At 47.8% G+C, this 20,670-nt stretch overlaps 1 protein-coding gene across 1 annotated transcript in view; it reads right to left on the bottom strand.

Annotated features, from left to right (window-relative positions):
• Nucleotides 1-84: 84 nt before the first annotated feature.
• Nucleotides 85-20,670, bottom strand: part of ppardb (peroxisome proliferator-activated receptor delta b) — a 31,488-nt gene continuing 10,902 nt past the window's right edge. The window contains exons 2-8 of the mRNA XM_064299951.1: nt 16,793-17,255; nt 12,613-12,764; nt 11,423-11,561; nt 9,960-10,162; nt 8,849-9,055; nt 8,056-8,299; nt 85-6,442 (exon numbers count right to left, since the gene is read on the bottom strand). Of these exons, the coding sequence (XP_064156021.1) occupies nt 6,195-6,442; nt 8,056-8,299; nt 8,849-9,055; nt 9,960-10,162; nt 11,423-11,561; nt 12,613-12,764; nt 16,793-17,192 (1,593 nt within the window). The 5' untranslated portion in view covers nt 17,193-17,255 and the 3' untranslated portion in view covers nt 85-6,194. The remainder of the gene's footprint in view (nt 6,443-8,055; nt 8,300-8,848; nt 9,056-9,959; nt 10,163-11,422; nt 11,562-12,612; nt 12,765-16,792; nt 17,256-20,670) is intronic.

Here is a 20,670-nt window from a genome sequence, read left to right as displayed (position 1 = left end):
TTGCACTGTATCAGTATATTTGCATATGCAGTTATAACTGACTTGCGTGCTACAGGCAATTTCACCACACAGAAACAAAACAAGTTTGACAAAATTGAGGTTTATTCTCATAAAATATCTGGGAATATCTTTCTCAAGTTCTATTGAGTGTATACACATATTCGATTACATTATTTATGTACAATATCATTACAAGAAAGAACATAAACCATTCCATTTATGTTCTAACATTTTTGCTGATGTACCTACTGCAGAGAACCATCAATTACGAACCGTCCTGGACTAGATAAAAGTAGTTTATATAAAATAGCTGCAGAACACACAACTTGGTGTCTACATTCAAGATTTCCAAAGATATCCAGAAGGGCCACCGTGGCTCTGCAGAGGCGTTCCAATGTCATTGGCTCCCACAGTTAAAATACAGCTAGAAAAGCTAGACACACCTTGGGTCATGATCCCCCCAACCTCAGTAGCCCTTTTGCATTCCTCCTTAAATGCACTTTGAATGATGTCAACGCTCCATGTCTGTACCTGTTCAGTTTATGTACTGAGCTGTAGATCACAGTTAACACCTCCTCCATTAGTGTCAAGCTGAATTTACCGTTAACACGTTACATCACAGCGTAATAGCGGTGCTCGCGCTGTAATTAGCGCAGGCTAATTCCCGTGCCCTGGAGATACTCCATGAGCAGAGCCACGGTCACGCGCACTATCCCATTCTCTCGTAGCTAAGGTGGACCCGCGTGTCCACTTTAAATCTCAACTCCATTAATTTCAAATAGGGTGTTTCAACTCTCCTCAAAAAAATAAATAAACTCCAACTTGGGTACAGGTTTAGACAGAGGACTGGGAAGAAGTGAGAAATAGTATGAATGTGCACGTTCTGAATTGGGCACATTTATTTTCGCTAATGTGTGAGAGCATGGGTTATGATCTAACCTTTACCTCACCTAAAGCACTGTTCTTACAAAGACTACGGAGGAAAGCTGTGTGTGTGTGTGTGTGTGTGTGTGTGTGTGTGTGCGCGCATGTTTGTGGAATGACAGAGGTAGATTTCATAAGCAGCGATGGAGAGGGTTGTCGGACAGGATATGGGCTCTAGCTGAACTACAGCATGTGGAACCCTCGTCCTGTGAAGAGAAGAGGTCGTAGAACAGGGCGAGAGGACAGAGCCAGCACTTGCACCCCATTAACAGATAACAGCACCAATGTGGATTAGCACAGAAAATGTACTGCCCTCCATTTTCCAAGTCCACACCGTCTTTTCGGAAGAGCCAAAGCAGACGCCCGGTCTCAGGGTTCAGAATTAGAGTTTCACCAGGCCCCAAGACCCCAGGAGACATCACAACATCATCCTCACATTCCTCGCTAAGTGCAGCACGGGGATATATGGGCAATGATCTCACAGATCTCATTTCTTTTTATTCCCCAGGTAGGATAGTCCTGTGAAAAGGGAACAAAAATACTGAAAATTTATGTGGGTGACAGTACTCAAGTTTTCCAGCACGGGCGTGGTCATTTATGAGCAGAATAAAGCTGCACTACACCAGTGGACACACTTCAGAAACAGTAACAGGTCGTGGGCTGTGTCACATAAATTAGAGGAAGGGAAATTCACACGTGAGTGTTCTATGGGCAGAGGGGGGAGCTCTGGTGATTTCGGAGAGGAAAGTGGGGCCAGCTGAACTCAGACTCAGTCAGGGAGACACGGTTAGCACAGCATTCACAACAAAGGCTACAGCCTGTCCACCACAAGACACAGCAAAAAATAAAAAATAAAATAAAAACACAAATCAATGACACATTTACAAGACAGCTGCGATTAGATCAGGAAAGGAGATCATCGGGACAGTTTAGCTTGGTAGCTTTAGCTTTAAACCAATACAGTGCTTTTGAACCCTTTAGATGCCAGCAAAATGTATGCACAGCATTGACACATTTTTAAAGAATCATACATTTTTGGCAACATTCCAAAAAAATAAAATAAATGTTAATATGATTGCACGTTTTCGTTGAAAATTCTCAGGGATATACAGGTGTGTTTTACTTCTTTCTTTTTTTCCAGCCATGATCCAAACAGAAAAGATGTACAATTACAGATTAATCAACTGATCATTGACATCCAGGTTGTTAAATCTACTGCAGAAATCACATTGGCTGCTGTCCAAAAACAGAGCGATCCCAACCCCTCAAGGGGAATTTACATGGGCATTTTGGTTAGAAGATGGACGCAAAGTTAAGCACAACCACAACGCACTATAATCAACTGAAAAATAATGGTTTTGTTTTTTTATGAGAATGTGACAAGTTCACCAGTAAGCAAAGCAGAGCTACTGTTTGTAGTCAGCTAAAGAAAAAGACCAAACTTCAATGACCTACCCAGCTGTGCTAGACAGTGGTATTTAACACTAAGCATAAAGGCTCCGGCATAGAAATTAACCGCACAGGGGGCATCAAAAAGAAAAGCATTTTAGTAACTCAACTGTGGTCTGGATTGCACCAAACGGCTGGCAAAATGAACTCTTTAAGATGGAAGACCACAAATATGTGATCAGAACGTTCTTACTGAACCATTCTAATGCTGATGTCACAATCGCTACTGGTAATTGAAAGCAACAGAGTTCTAGAACACTTGGGATTCTGGGGGGAAAAAAAGAAAAAAAAAAGCCCACTCTTCAAGCACAGGGAGTTGAAAGCAGCCCGACAGACAACACTGGATTCCAATGAATATTAATATTCATTTTAAAAGAACAGGTTTATGGTTTCCACATTACTCTACATATTAATTCAACTAATGGAAAAAAAAACTCATTTAAAAAAATTTGTTTAAAATTTGTTTAAAATTTAAACTTCATGTTACATACTTAAGTAAAACAGTTTCCAAAAGATCAATACCAAATTGTAGTAGGCATATAAGAGCTTTATTGCTTTAAGGATAAAAAACTAATTTAAAATGTCAACTAAATAAAATATACTTAATATACTATTTCTTTGGTTCTTAAAATATAACTATTATAAAGGATTATTTTGATTGCATGGGCACCCTCAGAACTGGGGTGGGGCCAGAGTTTCATTTACGACACCATTAAAAAGGTAACCCCCCCCGGAAACGAAGCAGTTTACTGCAGCAGTTTTTTTCTTTGAGAGGAAAAAAAATAGCTGCCAAAATGCACATAATTCCCAAAAGGCTTATAATAGTACCAGCACAGGTTTTATCTTTACATTTTCATCACTAAAATGAATGCTAAAATATTGTAACATAATCACACGGCGAGCTGTTCTCTGGGTTGAGTCCATGGGACACAGACACACATTAGAACTACAATAGCGATGGATGCCGTTGATGGAATTCCCTTAAAAGATCAGGCCGTCTTTCACAGAATTCCATAAAAGTCCCCCTTGCGCCGGAATTGCACAAGAGGGGACTAGGGGAGGCAAATCAATCACGGATTGCTGAATATATGACTTCATCATAATTGCATTCGCATCAGAAGGAAAGGACAGGGATGGCATCGACTCAATGCCGTACCACAGATACCACTGACTCACCAGATACTCGACTTCACATACTTAACACTGAACGGCTCATCTTCCATTTACTGTAACAGTACTGAGCCAAAGGATGTTCTGTATTGCAATTCAGGGTTAAGAAGCAGAGTGCTGACCATCTGGTCAGTGTATAAAATCTGCAGATTTTGGCCACGTAAACAGATTACGTTTCGGGTGGTAATGATGGCAATGAATTAGCACCAGCATCCTCAATAAACAGAGCATTCTGGGATAGGGGAGATCCTCCAGTCCCTATCCTGGGACCAGAGTGCTGACACGCAGATTTACATCACAGGAAACAGTAACACTTTACCTGAGCCCTTTGAAAGAAGGCTGACACTGTCAGATATAGCTCAGGAGGTAAGAGCGGACGTCTGGCAGTCGGAGGGTTGCCAGTTTGATCCCCCGCCCTGGGCAAGTCGAAGTGTCCCTGAGCAAGACACCTAACCCCTAATTGCTCCCAATGAGCTGATTGGTACCTTGCATGGCAGCCTTTCACCATTGGTGTGTGAGTGTGTGTGAATGGGTGAATGAGAGGCATCAATTGTAAAGCGCTTTGGACAAAAGCGCTATATAAATGCAGTCCATTTACCATCATACACATGGCTTAACAGCTGTCACAAGAGGGCATAGCAGATGATTTCAGTTTAAGTCAAATTACATAAAACCGTCATCCCTTTTAATGGTAAATGATTACATTACAGTCATAACATTTACCAAAAAAAGTGAGAAAAGTTTGACGTCATTTTACACAGACTGAAAGAATCTGCTATGCCATCTTGCGACAGCTGCTATGTCATGCGTATGACAGAGTAATGTCAGCCTTGTGTCCAAGGGTTCGAGTAAAGTGTTACCCATGACGAAACATTTGCAGAAAGAGTTTGGGGAAAGCAGATGGAGATTTCCAGTTTTTAAGAAGATTCATGACGGCAAGCCACATTTCACAGAGACAGTGCATGATCACAATATAATACCCGGCCAGGATTATTCATATATAACCGCCCTTCATTTCATCCATTTAAAGCACTTGCTTAAAAGGTGTCCATCGCAATCCTTCCTCTCTTTTGGCAACTGAGCTTTCATGATAAAAATGACACATTTTCATATGTACAAAAGAAATACATAGTAGGAATTAACTGTACACTTTACAAGAGGTATATGTTGTATCAACCATCATAATATTTAAAGGAACTGAAAGTAATGTAAAACCATTTTCAAAAATTTTGCCATCAGTAATGTGCATTTAACTGACTTTTTAACCGAAAATATGGAAGCTTTGCCTGATTGGCTGCAATTTCATGTGAGTTCCTTATTAGACATTATTCTCCTTAAATATAGAGCATTCCCTATATGCAACTGTGCACACAGCAATGCAACGTCCCATTGGAAAGATCACAGGTAACTACTCATGTGTGCGCTCATGATGGGGTGGCAAAGTACCAGTTAACCTCTCCTGACTGGTCAGCAGATCCAGGCCACATTACCATGGATACGACCTTGGCTCAGTATTGAACAGCTTTTTTTTTTTGAAGTCTGGAAGTCTGACTGCTAACTACTGTACCCACCTTTACGGAATGACACCCTACTTGAAATAGCTTTAGTATTTATGTGGATGGGTAGAGTTGGGGGGGGCGTGGAGCGGGCAGTACAGAATTTTTCCTTTAAGTACACCTGTTCTGTTTTAGGCAAAAAAGGGTACTGAGAAAAACCTCACCTTTCTTCTGTAATGCAGGTCAGACAGAACAGAGGTAAAACAGGGCATTTGGGAACGTCAGGAGGACCTTGTTAAGCAGTGCAGAAGGGTGACTGAATCCTGGGTTAGATTCTGAAGGGGGCAAAGCCTCAGTGGGAGGGGGGGGTGAAACGCTGCACTGAAGGGGGCATTCCTCTTATAAGCGCTGTGGAAACGACGCTTCTGAAGCAGCTCAACGCCGCCCTCACGCCAGCACCGAGACGCGCAGCTTCCTCTCCTGGGCCAAGCTGAGCCACACGGGGAAAACCCGCCAAAACCCGCCAGCGGCCGCGGTCGTCGTCTCGGACAGAGCCTCCTCCGTTCCCCCCCGCGTGCGTGTACCCTGGGGGCCTGCTATCGCCAGGGTAACAGTCCCCCCCCTCGCCTTCCCCGGCCCTCTGTAACGTGCACTTCCATTTCTTAATGCATAAACGCTTTGGAAGGTGGCATTACCCCACAAACTGCGTTCATTTCTGTAGTCTATAACACCAATTATCCTTTACCACTTATTCCGAAGGAACACCGTAAAACACGGAAAAAAATCCTTAATGAGTCGCGCGGTAAAAACCACTTTCTGTGAAAACGGTGACGATTATTTCTGTAAAAAAAAAAAAAAGGAAAGGGAAGCTGTGGGTAGCAGCACCAGGTCTGTGGAATTCTTCAAAAACCGGCAATTCTGAAACCTCAGCCCCCATCGCCCCCCCCCCCAAATATAAAAAGGCGAGTCTGCAGCAGGTCCCTCTGTGGAAGGTCTCTGCAGTTTTACCACGTAACAGTTCAGTCCACAGCTCGAACCTCTTTCCACAAATTACACACACACACTCTCTCTCACACACTCACACACGTATGTATTTACACTATATATATGATTGAAAATAGCATGTCTGTGTAGGAGTTTAAATTAAATGTTAGCCTAGTACATATCCTTGTATATTTCCTGCAGGAGCGGGTGCAGTGAGGTCTCGGACTCGGTCTTCTTGATCTTCTGGACGAGCTGGGCGTTCTCGGTGACCAGCTGCCGCAGGTCGGCCATCTTCTGCAGCAGCTTGGGGAAGAGGTGCAGCGAGTCGGTGTGCGTGGCCTGCAGGTGGAGGTCCAGGGCCTGCACGATGCTGTCCTGGATCTCCTCCACCTGCTTCACATTCATCAGGCCTGGGCGGTCTGCATGGGGAAACACACACACAGGGAAACCCACACGCGCACACACACACACACAGGGATGCATACATGTGCACGTATGCACACACACAGGGAAACACACACGCGCACATAAACGCGCACACAGACACACACACACAGGGATGCATACATGCGCACGTATGCACACACACACACGCACAGGGAAACACACACGCGCACATAAACGCACACACAGACACACACAAACACACATACACACGCACACACACACACAGACGGTTAGGCTTGTGGCCAGGCAGGTGTGAAGCGTAACGGACTGTTTGTAAAAATTAAGCATAATGTGAATAAAACACTAAAATATATTAAGGAAGCCTGGTACAAAGCTAGTCTTTAAAAAAAAAAAAAATCTTACTTTTCAATGTCAGTTTAATTTAAGACCGGACATATATACAAGGCTAAGTTATGCATTGAAGGGTATAGAGGGTATGCACATGACGTCACAGGAGGTGGAAGTCACTGCGGTTACACCCACTGAATGGCAGAAAGACTACTGAGTGACAGCGTTAGCGTTCAGCTTGAATGCCGCGAAAACACAAAAAACACATCTAAAATGGGAAAGAGCTGTTGTGCGATTGACTGTACAAATAGATTCAACAAGAAATCGGAGCTATCTTTTTACAGACTGCCGAAAGCTAAAGAAAAGAGAAGCAAATGGATCGCTGCAATTCGCAGAAACAACTGGGATCCAGGCACCGAAATGTGGATTTGCGTTTGTCATTTTGTGTCAGGTATGTTGGATTTTTGAGTAAAATCATACCTTAAGTTATGTACTGTATTGACTACTCATCAATTAAATATTTAGCATCTTTCATTTATATTCTGTGTAACTGTAAAGTTCTTGTCAGCATTTATTTAAAAAATCATCCATGATGATGAGCCTTGTGTTCTACAAACTAAGGGGGGATGGTTAGATAATGTTAGCTAGCCAAACATAAATTAAGGTATGATTTTACCCAAAAATCCAACATACCTGACACAAAATAACAACCGCAAATCCACATTTCGGTGCCTGGATTCCAGTTGTTATTGCGAATTGCAGCGATCCATTTGCTTCTCATTTCTTTAGCTTTCGGCAGTCTGTAAAAAGATAGCTCCGATTTCTTGTTGAATGTCCATGGACCACTGGTTCTTTGGTAAGTTGTAAGGATCACTGTCGAGTCCAACTGTCTTTAATTTAAGCAGATAATCGTTTATTTTACTCCCGGGTTTGCAGTTTCCCCTACTAAAGGCAGCCATGTCGCAGCATGTTTTGCCACTCAGTCCGACTGGAGGGGGGGCGTATTCCGGTGGGAAAGTGACGTCAATGCATATCCTCTATAACCTCAACCCCACGTCATTTGTACCTGCAACCTAAATATTGTGTCCACCCTCCCAACTACAACTCCTCTCTGGACTTCGACTCCAGTTAAGTGGAGTCACTCCAGTTAAGCCTAGAGCATCTGGTAAATTTTTAACGTACTGTAATCAAGTTCAAATAAATGCCAAGAAAGAGGAATTTAAAGCCCATCCCATTCAGGATCCTCCAGTCTGACCCCTGACCCCGGACCCCAGCCGACCCCTGACCCCCTGCTCACCCCCGCAGAGGATGATGGCGGCGACGAAGAGGGCGAGGTCGCTGTCGTCCAGCTCCAGGGCGTTGAACTTGACGGCGAACTCGAACTTGGGCTCCATGATCTCGCTGAAGGGCCGGCGCAGGCTGCGCAGGAACTCGCGCGTGACGAAGCCCCGCCCGTTGGCCACCAGCAGCCCGTCCTTGTTCATCAGCGAGGGCAGCATGGCGAAGATGGCCTCGTGCACGCCGTACTTCAGCAGCGTCACCTGCAGGGGGCGACGGAGAGGTGCTCGTTTGCGCCGCGGAGGAAGCTTCGGTTCAAAAGCTTCGCAGAAAATGGAGGTTCCACCGAGCATAAAATATGCCGCGGGCAGAGACTATTACTGCGGAACTCTACACCCCATTTTTAACTCTATTGTTCCATTACTGAGAATGCATGCACTCCATTGTTTGCTATTCTCTTAACCGGCAGACATTCTTCTGAGTAACTGGTTCCATATTGGACAGGCACAGCAGGTCCTTCACAAAAACTACCCAGGACCTGCTGCTTGCATAAATGCCATCCCGCTGGCTCCAGAAGAAGAAGGACAAGAAGGAGAAGAAGGAGGAGAAGAAGAAGACAGAAAGAAGGAGAAGAGATGGAAAATGACTAAAATGAGAAGGAAAGGAAGGAGAAGAAGAAAAAAAGGAGAAGGAGAATAAGAAATGCAAGAAAGAGAAGACAAAAGAGAAGAAAAAGAAAAAGAGGAACAAGAAGAAGAAGAAGCAGCAGAACAGAGATCGTGTCTCCCAGGTGGGGGTGGAGGAGACCGTACCTGGTCATTGAGGTAGAGGTCCACGAAGCCGGGGATGTTCTTGGCGAACTCGGTGAGCTCGCGCACCGTCTCCACGGTGGTGCACTGGCAGCGGTAGAAGACGTGCACCCCGATCTCCTTGTTGGGCGGAGCCCCGTGGATCAGCTGACTCCACACCAGCCCGTTCTCCGCCTGCCGCAGCGAGTCCATGTCGTGGATGACGAAGGGCTGAGGGCGACACGAGGGTCACACTGAGGCCCGGTCACATCCACTCTGCTCACATCCCACCAATACCATGCCCCGGTCACATCCACTCTGCTCACATCCCACCAATACCATGCCCCGGTCACATCCACTCTGCTCACATCCCACCAATACCATGCCCCGGTCACATCCACTCTGCTCACATCCCACCAATACCATGCCCCGGTCACATCCACTCTGCTCACATCCCACCAATACCATGCCCCGGTCACATCCACTCTGCTCACATCCCACCAATACCATGCCCCGGTCACATCCACTCTGCTCCACCCCACCAATACCATGCCCCGGTCACATCCACTCTGCTCCATCCCACCAATACCATGCCCCGGTCACATCCACTCTGCTCACATCCCACCAATACCATGCCCCGGTCACATCCACTCTGTCACACCCACCAAGGGACACCGCTCCATCCACAATAATGCGGTGAATCAGGTCCCTCCCCAACCTGTATGCCTTATCCTTTTTAGGCAATTTCCAGGGATCTCAGCCAATACATATCTTGTAATAATACATTATCCTTGCTACTCGACCCTATGACTTCTCAGCCATCACACCACAAACATTTTTTAAAAACATCGTATACTTTCAATAAAACTCATCCTCCAATTTATGGAATTTGTGATCCAATTCCGTCAATTTGAGTCACATTATCTGCAATGCGACAGTTAAAGAAACATAATATTTATTAAAAATCCGCAATCCTCTTATCTCATCGCATCCTCTGTAACGACTTGTGCTAAAGACTGGAGTGGATTAGTTCTATAATTACCCTTGAAGATCGTATTTACATCAAGATATCGGTATCTGGGCACGGGTGTCGTGTGACTGGTTGATCACAGAGCTCCGGGGGGGCGTGGCCTACCGTGCAGGTGCTGGTTTTGCCGGTCAGGATGCTGCGGGCCTTCTTCTTGGTCATGTTGAGGTTCTTCAGGTAGGCGCTGTTGACGCGCTTGGCGAGGGTCTTCAGGTCCGACCGGCCGGGGCTCTGCCCGCCCTTCTCTCCGGCCAGGAGCCCGGCCACCAGCTTCCGCTTCTCCGCCTCCGGCATGCGGCCGTACCGGATCGCTGGGAACACCGGCGGGAACGTCAGAGTTTTCCGTTCACGTTAACGGGAAACTGGGCACCTCAGTGAATAAGGCTCCAGCTAATTGAGAGAGCAGGCCAGCAGAGGGAGCTCTCACACTGCGCAGGCATGCTCCATAGGTACGTGTGTGAGTGTGTGTGTGTGTGTGTGTGTGTGCGCAAGAGTGTATGAATTTTTGTGTATGTGTGTGTGAGTAAAAATGTGTGTGCGGGTGGGTGCATGTCTTAATGTGTGTACAAACGTGAGTGTGTGTGTGTGCGTGTGTGTGTCTGTCTGTGTGTGTGCATGAATGTGTGTGAGTGTATATGAACATGTGTGTGCGTATGTATGAATGTGTGTGTGAGTGTATATGAACGTGTGTGCGTGTGTGTATGTGTGTGAGTGTGTGTGTGTGTATGTGTGTGAGAGAGTGTGTGTGTGCGTGTGTGTATGTGTGTGTGTGTGAGAGAGTGTGTGTATGTGTGTATGTGTGTGTGTATAAAGGTGTATGTGTGTGTGAGAGTGTGTGTGTGTGTGCGTGTGTGTGTGTATGTGTGTGCGTGTATGTGTGTGTGTGTATAAAGGTGTATGTGTGTGTGAGAGTGTGTCTGTGTGTGTGTGTGTGTGTGTGTGTGAGAGTGTGTGTGTATGTGTGTATGTGTGTGTGTATAAAGGTGTATGTGTGTGTGAGAGTGTGTGTGTGTATGTGTGTATGTGTGTGTGCGTGTATGTGTGTGTGAGAGTGTGTGTGTGTGTGTATGTGTGTATGTGTGTGTGTGAGAGTGTGAGAGTGTGTGTGTATGTGTGTATGTGTGTGTGTGAGAGTGTGAGAGTGTGTGTGTATAAAGGTGTATGTGTGTGTGAGAGTGTGTGTGTATAAAGGTGTATGTGTATGTGTGTGTGAGAGTGTGTGTGTGCGTGTGTGTGTGTGTGAGACAGTGTGTGTGTGTGTGTGCTATGTGTGTATGTGTGTGTATGTGTGTATGTGTGTGTGTGCGTGTGTGTATGTGTGTGTGTGCGTGTGTGTATGTGTGTGTGAGAGTGTGTGTGTTGCGTGTGTGTGTGGTGTGTGTGTATGGTGTATGTGTGTGTGTGTGTATGTGTGTGTGAGAGAGTGTGTGTGTGTATGTGTGTGTGAGAGTGTGTGTGTATAAAGGTGTATGTGTGTGTGTATGTGTGTGTGAGAGAGTGTGTGTGTGTATGTGTGTGTGAGAGTGTGTGTGTATAAAGGTGTATGTAAGTACGTTCTCAGCGTCTCTCACCATCGTGGGACATGCCCTGCAGAAGGCACTTCTGGAAGCGGCAGTACTGGCACTTGTTCCTGCTCTTCTTCAGGATCCTGCAGCTGCGCTCACAGCGCTCGTACTCCAGCTTCATCTGGATGGTGCGCCTGAAAAAGCCCTGGAGACGCCCGCAGGCTTAGCTTAGCACCATGAAAAAGCCCTGGAGACGCCCGTGAGCTTAGCTTAGCACCATGAAAAAGCCCTGGAGACGCCCGCAGGCTTAGCTTAGCACCATGAAAAAGCCCTGGAGACGCCCGCAGGCTTAGCTTAGCACCATGAAAAAGCCCTGGAGACGCCCGCAGGCTTAGCTTAGCACCATGAAAAAGCCCTGGAGACGCCCGCAGGCTTAGCTTAGCACCATGAAAAAGCCCTGGAGACGCCCGCACAGGCTGAGAGCCCAGCTTAGCACCATGAAAAAGCCCTGAGACGCCCGAGGCTTAGCTTAGCACCATGAAAAGCTCCTGATGACCCCGCAGCTTAGCTTACAGCCGCATGCATCATGCGAAAAATCTACCATGGATACAACTGGGAGGTTACAGGCTAACCTATAACCCATGGGAAGCCGAGAAAATAGCCCATGAAAACCCTGAATTCAAATTAATGTAGCGAACGAACAAGGGAAACATTAAACCTCACCTCGCAAACGACAGAACTCCCATTCTCATTTACACTAAACGCAGGAGACACACCCTGCATCCAGGTGAACACCTGCACCCACCCCACAGAGCGGGATTGGGGAGTCCCATCTCTAGAGGCCTGGCTTGTGTACAGGTCTCCGTTTCCACCAATAACCAAGCGCACAATTATCCAATCAGCTGTATACGCCAATGCTGGTTCACCAGCGCATTGGACCACAGTAACTAGACCACAACATTTCACTTCGTCACACAATGACTTCTACAGCCGTGATTCATGAGCTTTATCAATACATATAATCAGATCTCTAATGGCTGGTGAATTAAATAAGTGGGACTCCCTAACCCAGCCATATATAGACGTGGTGGATAGTTAATACAGCTGTATGGTTTGTTATTACAAAGAAAAACGCTTCAGTCCTGTTGCTGTTCTGTTGCTTGGCGTGAGTACTACGGGGCGCATTACGGGTTCTCAGGGGTCTTAGGCTGTGCTGTTTCCTCCAGACCAGCAGGGGGCGCCGTGGCGGGTCTCACCTTGCAGCCCTCGCAGGCGTGCACGCCATAGTGGAAGCCCGAGGCCTTGTCCCCGCAGATTCGGCACTCCACGTTGATGCCGGCGGCGGCGGGGTTGTCCCGGCCCATCAGCAGCTGGTCCGAGAGCGATTGGGAGTGCGTGTGGGACAGGTCTGAGGAGCGAGAGGGACGGACAGACAGACGGACAGCTGAGCTTCACTCAGTTAACCCTGCTGTGGCTGAGCCAGACAGACAGACAGACAGACGGACAGAGAGAGAGACAGACACCTCAGCTTTACACAGTTAACCCTGCTGCAGCTGAGCCAGACTGACAGACAGACACCTCAGCTTTACACAGTTAACCCTGCTGTGGCTGAGCCAGACAGACTGACAGACTGAGACAGACAGACAGACAGACACCTCAGCGTTACACAGTTAACCCTGCTGCAGCTGAGCCAGACTGACAGACAGACACCCGAGCTTCACAGTCCGCCCTGCTGACTCTTACACACTTTCTGACCTCTGGTCGGCTGTACTGTGGGCAGTGAGCACCAGCTGAGTTTGCTATGCAGCCCTCTGGACATAATTAACTGTTCAGCTCCAAGGGGGGGGGGGGCAGAGTGGGGTTGGGCGGGGGCCGGGTTTCCAGTGCCACGGGGGGGTGGGGGTGCTGCAGGCGTTTTAGAGGACGTGTGCCTCACGTGAGCCGATGTGCACTAGCGTAGCGTGTGTTACACACTAATGTGTGCTAGCGTGTGCTAATATGCTACAGTGAGTGCTAGTGCATGACAGACGTATGCTAATGAACACTGGTGAATGCTTATGTGTGTTAGTGAGCACTAATGTGCATTACTGCATCCTAAAGTAGGCTAGTGTACGCTACTGTGTGTTAGTGTGTGCTAGCATGAACCCTCCCAAACTTATGGGGAGCATTGCTGGTTCAGAACAAGTCAATGTTTACGACTGGAAAAAGAAAAACAGTAAGAAAGAGAGCAAAAAAAAAAGGAAAATGTATATACAAGATAAACAGAGGCAGGTGCTCAGGGTAGTACATAAAGTGCTGTCACTTTAGATCAGAATACGGATATTAAATAACGCGCCCGCGGGGGAGTCCATCTTTCAAGTGCGGCGCGTTTATTGTTCTAGGCGTTCTGGGAAAGGCGGAACGTCAACAAAGCGCAGGCAGGCGAGCGGGAAGCGTGTCACCGGGTTCAGTCCCAGAGTGCCCCGGGGCGGCCGATTCGGCGGAGGCAGAAGCCGTGAGACGGAGCTCCGCTTAGACAGGTTTCTCTGGCGCGCCGAGCCCGTCGGGGGGGCGGGTCCCACGGCGCGACGAGCAGCTGTTTCCAGCGCTGCACGGGGACGGGGCGCGCTGCACGGGGACGGGGCGCACTGCAGGGAGGAGCGCTCACGCACAGAGGGCTGGAAAACCCAGCTTTACAAAGTAACAGTCCTGCCCCCAGTACTGCGTTCCAATCGCCTGGATCTGCTAATTAGCACAATTTGTCAGCCGGGAGGCGGACCTAATCAGTGAAATCAGCTGGCTCAGGGGTCAGAAAGTAAAATTCCTGCCATGTATCCAGGGGTGGAAGAAACACATGGCAGGACTTTTACTTTCTGACCCCTGGACTTTTGGGAATTTCAAATTTGGGAGAAAAGGGGGGAGAGCATTAAATAAAAATAAAAAAAACCTTCACACTTCTGGCCTCCAAACAGGGTAAAGGAAGAGACTCAGAAGCACTCCGACGGAGACAACAAAAAAAACAAAACCAGCTCTCTTTCACTACAGAATGAGCGAGGGGAGGATTTATGTTCCTGTCTAACACGGGGCCAGAAAAACAGCTGAACCCGAGCAGGGAACTCCTGCAGGTGGCACCTGGTCTTAATTCAGCTGAACAGGCCGGAGCAGAGCCTTTCAGAAGCACGTTCATCTCAAACACGTTCAGCTCAGCGTTTGACTCGCCTACGCTACAGCGCTACGCTAACGGGGAAAACGAATAGCAGCACAGTGCCGAGGGAGTTTTTATAAACACGCGCTGCACGACCCGTCCCGAAAACTCAATAATCCCGGTCAGAAGCTCGCAGTGAATGTGGAGGAGCTTGGCTAAGCGCTAACCGCAGGGTCAGAGTTGAGGGGAACTCATTAAAGTCGCCGCGCTAATCTAGCTATGCACCTTAGCAACAACACCTGATCCGGTCTGGCCTTTGAGGATTATTTCACGAAACTATTTTTATGAAAACTGAACATTTTATTGATGTAAAAAGACTGTTTAATGCACCAGCTCCTCTGACCTTGCCGCTTTAAATGGTTCCTCCTGCTTTTGTAGTTTGTCTACGCTCGATCTCGCCCAAGAAGACAAACCGAAGGTTTTGTGACGTCGTCCCGTGTGCAGGTTCCACTGCTCAAGGGCTTCAACCAGAACCATGAAGAAGTTAAGACACCCAAAATACCTCAGAAATGAGTTGCAGTTTCACAGTGCATGCGACTAGGCAAAAGGATCGAACAGTATTAGAACTGGAACACAATCATGGTCATCCTCACACACACCCTAATTCAAAAGGTTCATTTTAACCAGCTGATAACTGTCATGAATGATCAGGAAATCTGTGACATCACAATGCACAGCTCAATGAGGTTTACTTCAGTTCTTTTTGCCTCTGAAGCATGTTCAATCACCAAAAGTCTAACAGGCCACAGCCACAGAAATCAGGTACACAAGATGGGTAGCACCCTGACCATGAGGCACACACACACACACACTCTCTCTCACACAAACTCCCAACAGCCCCACACACACGCACACATGCACTGCACACACTCTCTCACACACACTCCCAACAGCCACACACAAACACACGTACGGAAATACAAACACCACTTTGACTGAAGCAAGCAGGCCTTTAGGACACCGTCGGACATTCCAGCCCATACGGCGATGGCCCACTCAGCACGCTGACTGACCGATCCAAAGAACACGCTTTTATAAAAGCCAGCTAAGGCGAGAGGTCATCCAGTCAAACGCAGGGGTTACAGGCTGCCAAAAAAAAAGCACTGACTGCAGGGTAAATCCAACATCCACTTTTTCGGCTTCAAACTCATTCTGAAGTGAAGCAGTCAGCCACACTCATTCACTATTCACCAGGCTCTGTCTTTGGCCTGTTTTACTAACCCTCACACAAACCAGGAATATCTTTCATTCAGAAAAATCCACCCAGTCTGCAACGGCACAGAGGAATGAAACCCACATATTCACACTTAGCTCCATTTCACCAGTGCATTAGGATCACCGGCGGCAGTGTAGGATAATGGCTAAGGAGTTGGCCTTGTAACCTAAAGGTCGCAGGTTCGATTCCCCGGTAGTTCACTGCCGTTGTACCCTTGAGCAAGGTACTTAACCTGCATTGCTCCAGTATATGTCCAGCTGTACAACTGGATACAATGTAAGTCGCTTTGGATAAGAGCGTCTGCTACATGCCTGTGAAACTAAACTAAACCGGAACACTGCAGGCAGCACAATGATTTTAATGGCAGAGCTCATTTCCCTCACATACGCACGGTATGCACACAGAGTAGACCCGCTAGTGTATCGGCTGACCCCGTAGACCCCGCCCCCCTAACGCCGTGTGGAGCCGTGCTTCCTGTCCTCGGAGCCGCTGCCCTCTCCAGCTCCCACAGTGCTTTGCAGGACGTCCGAAAGAGCGGGATCCTCTTTCAGCGAAGCCCACACCCTGCATAATAACCCAAAACCCCGCTGCGGTTCAGTCCGTGAGCCTGGAGAAGCTCTCAGTGCACCACACACACACTCACACACACACACACACACAGACATACACACACACACTCTCACACAAACACACACACACTCATACTCACACTCACACTCACACACACACACTCACACACACACACACACAAACTCACACTCACTCACACTCGCTCGCTCACACACACTCACTCTCACTCACTCACACACACACTCACACACACTCACACACTCTCACACACTCACACACTCACACAGACACACTCACACACTCACACACTCTCGCTCACTCACTCATACACACACACTCACACGCTCACTCACTCAGACACACTCACACACTCACTCACTCAGACACACACTCTCGCTCACTCACACACACACTCTCACACACACACACACAGGCAGGATCAGCTGTACCATGTGGGCGCTCTTACCTGTGTAACTGTGGGATGCCGCAGCGCTGTCTGCGGTCGCTGACTCAGCAACCGTCTCCCCTTCGCCCTGTTCCGAGACCTCGGCCTCAGTTTGGCCCTCGTCCTGGGGGGGCACGTCCCAGCCCAGACCCCCAGGGGACGCTTGCTCCCCGGTCCCGCGCTGCACTTCCTCCCCCGAGCCTGCAGGGGGCATCTGCTCCCCAGTCCTGCACTGCACTTCCACCCCCAAGCCTGCGGGAGGCACCTGCTCCCCAGTCTCGTGCTGCGCTTCCTCCCCCGAGCCAGCAGGGGGCGACGTGTCCCGGGGTGACCTGCCGCCGTTCTCCAGGTGGGTCCCCGACGCACCCGGCTCCAGCTCCTCCCCCTTCATCTCCGCTGTGATTGGCTGAAGCTCGGCCATTGGCGCCGTATTCGGCCCCTAAAGGTCACCTACCTCCGTCATACCCCCAACATCGCCGCCCTGCTGGACAAACACAGAACAAGCAGCTCACTCCTTCATGCCAATTCAGATCTTTAAAGAGTCATTGCACTCACTGCCTCAGCCTGGCTCTTCTGACTACACACCGGGGGTGGGTGGAGTAGGTGTGTCCATCTCATTTGCATAAAGAATTTTATATGCAAATGAATTCGTACAGCGTGACTGTGACTGGCTCCTGAAACTGGTTCAAACTGTCAAGCTAGGCATTGCAGATCAAATATGAATCAATATTCTTGTAATTACACAGCTTATTTCTCACCTCAAATGAAACACATTTTAGTGGACTGTTTAGCTGGAATGCGAGAAAGTTTACGAACAGGCCATGTTTCTCCAGTTTGAAGAACACTGAGCCAAAATCAATCCAGCCAATCAGGTGCCGGCAGTTTTCTGTCATATTAAGAAGCAAACAAACAAATTTGCAGTCGACAACAATTTTCCAGCTGGATATCTTGATTGACATCTACATGACACAGTAGTACCGACAAAGACGTACTCTCATATCACGATGGGGCGGGGCCAGAGTGGAATGCAGAAAGCATTTTTCAAACCTTAGGGCAACACCAGGACGTTTTCTCCAAGTTCCTTCTGCCAAATGATATTATTTCAGAAATTTTTAAATGGAAAGGATCATTATAGAGTAGGCATGCACACGTGTACAGCTTTAAAAAAGTGATCCAGGTTGTAATTAAGGTTTCATCAGATAATACTCAGTTGCATAGTACACACAATACAAACAACATGGAAATTATTTTTAAAGTAACCTTTTTACAACCAAAGTAGCCACAGGAAAACCAAAATCTGAACTGAAAAAATTCTGTGTAATTTTAGGATTATAATTCATTTCCAGTTTGACTGAAACTTGTCATGAAATTATCCATGTCAGGAACAGGGAACAGAACCATGAAGCCACAGAAGGACTGTTTGGTGACACATTCCGGGGAGCATAAAGGCTATTCACCCAGGGTTTTGCACACAAAGCGGTCTTCATTCCCACAGTGCACCCTGCCTGAATGCGCCGCAGGATCACCAGACGGCCTGCATGCTGACACCTGTTGCAGTCAGGTGTCCGAACGTCTGGCTTCGCAGTGTATGCGGGTATCAAATATCAGGCTCCACCCTGTAGCTACATTCCTTCCTTCCTTCCTACTGCCCTGCACTTTCCCCTACTGGCCTTGTGCTGATCCCAGGGTTTTCCCTGCCTTAGAAAGGCTTGGGCGCAGCGCCTAAGTGTTTTTGCGGAGCGCATTAAGCCGAATGAACGTAAAAAAGGCATTTAGGCGACATATCAGAATGAATGTAAAAACAACGGTGAAAGTTCTATGCGCTGACAAAAAAAAACAAAAAAACGCAGAGGTGGCTTCATGGTTTTAAACACTCAGCGCTATGAAGACATTATGAATAGAAGTGGGTGGTTGACAAGCGCTCTTATGTTTTTATGCATGGTAGGTTTGATCTAAATGCATTTACAGAATATAGCGTTTTTTTCCCGAAGATGGTATTTCTCAATATAATTGTGCCGCTGTGTTAACACATTACTACGGTTGCGGGTCAGGTACTCATCACGGTAAGAAGAAATTTTAGGATAGCGCTTCCGATTTCGCTTGTGTCGAAAGTGCTGCGACGGAAACAAGGATAGATTTACCCACTAGCCACATCTGTCCAAAATGTAAACAAGGCAGTTTTCACGGTCTGGAAAAATTTTATGACAATGTTAGCCAGCGAAGCTAGCTAGTTGACGTTACATAAAGATACCTCGACTAAACTAACGTTAGTATTTAACGTGGCTTGGTAGCTAAAAAAGTTAGGCTGTGTTCACACGTAACGTCTTTTTCTGATGAAAACCGCTGGTCAAAGAGTTTTTTCATTTAAAAAAAAAACTTCAAAAACACGCTGTTCCAAAATATAGTTGAGAGCGCCTAAGCCCTCTGAAAACCGAGGGAAAACCCTGTGATCCCACCATCTTGGTTCGGCACTTTTTTTGCTCAGTTTGCGACTCCTAGAAGGAGCTGTGCTCAGTGTCTCCTAGAAGGAGCTGTGCTCAGTGTGTGTCTCCTAGAAGGAGCTGTGCTCAGTGTGTGACTCCTAGAAGGAGCTGTGCTCAGTGTCTCCTAGAAGGAGCTGTGCTCAGTGTCTCCTAGGAGGAGCAGTGCTCAGTGTCTCCTAGAAGGAGCTGTGCTCAGTGTGCGACTCCTAGAAGGAGCTGTGCTCAGTGTGTAACTCCTAGAAGGAGCTGTGCTCAGTGTCTCCTAGAAGGAGCTGTGCTCAGTGTCTCCTAGGAGGAGCAGTGCTCAGTGTCTCCTAGAAGGAGCTGTGCTCAGTGTGTGCCTCCTAGAAGGAGCTGTGCTCAGTGTCTCCTAGAAGGAGCTGTACTCAGTGTGTGTCTCCTAGAAGGAGCTGTGCTCAGTGTCTCCTAGAAGGAGCTGTGCTCAGTGTCTCCTAGAAGGAGCTGTGCTCAGTGTCTCCTAGAAGGAGCTGTGCCTAGTGTGTGCCTCCTAGAAGGAGCGGTGCTCAGTGTCTCCTAGAAGGAACTGTGCCTAGTGTGTGCCTCCTAGAAGGAGCGGTGCTCAGTGTCTCCTAGAAGGAGCTGTGCTCAGTGTGTGTCTCCTAGAAGGAGCTGTACTCAGTGTCTCCTAGAAGGAGCTGTGCCTAGTGTGTGCCTCCTAGAAGGAGCTGTGCTCAGTGTCTCCTAGAAGGAGCTGTGCTCAGTGTGTGACTCCTAGGAGGAGCGGTGATCAGTGTCTCCTAGAAGGAGCTGTGCTCAGTGTCTTCTAGAAGGAGCTGTGCTCAGTGTCTCCTAGAAGGAGCTGTACTCAGTGTCTCCTAGAAGGAGCTGTGCTCAGTGTCTCCTAGAAGGAGCTGTGCTCAGTGTGCGACTCCTAGAAGGAGCTGTGCTCAGTGTCTCCTAGAAGGAGCTGTGCTCAGTGTCTCCTAGAAGGAGCTGTGCTCAGTGTGTGCCTCCTAGAAGGAGCTGTGCTCAGTGTCTCCTAGAAGGAGCTGTGCTCAGTGTCTCCTAGAAGGAGCTGTGCCTAGTGTGTGTCTCCTAGAAGGAGCTGTGCTCAGTGTCTCCTAGGAGGAGCGGTGCTCAGTGTCTCCTAGAAGGACCTGTACTCAGTGTCTTCTAGAAGGAGCTGTGCTCAGTGTCTCCTAGAAGGAGCTGTGCTCAGTGTCTCCTAGAAGGACCTGTGCTCAGTGTCTCCTAGAAGGAGCTGTGCTCAGTGTCTCCTAGGAGGAGCGGTGCTCGGTGTCTCCTAGAAGGAGCTGTGCTCAGTGTCTCCTAGAAGGAGCTGTGCTCAGTGTCTCCTAGAAGGAGCGGTGCTCAGGCTGGCTGAATTTTTTTTTCTTTAAACCTATTAACACATTGGTGGTTTGGCTTGTTATCATTTGCTTTGTCTTTTTAATT

The sequence above is a fragment of the Anguilla rostrata genome, chromosome 11 (genome assembly GCF_018555375.3).
Source record: "Anguilla rostrata isolate EN2019 chromosome 11, ASM1855537v3, whole genome shotgun sequence".
NCBI lineage: Eukaryota > Metazoa > Chordata > Actinopteri > Anguilliformes > Anguillidae > Anguilla > Anguilla rostrata.
Note: the sequence above shows the minus strand (reverse complement) of the source record. Positions and strands in the feature narration are given on the sequence as shown.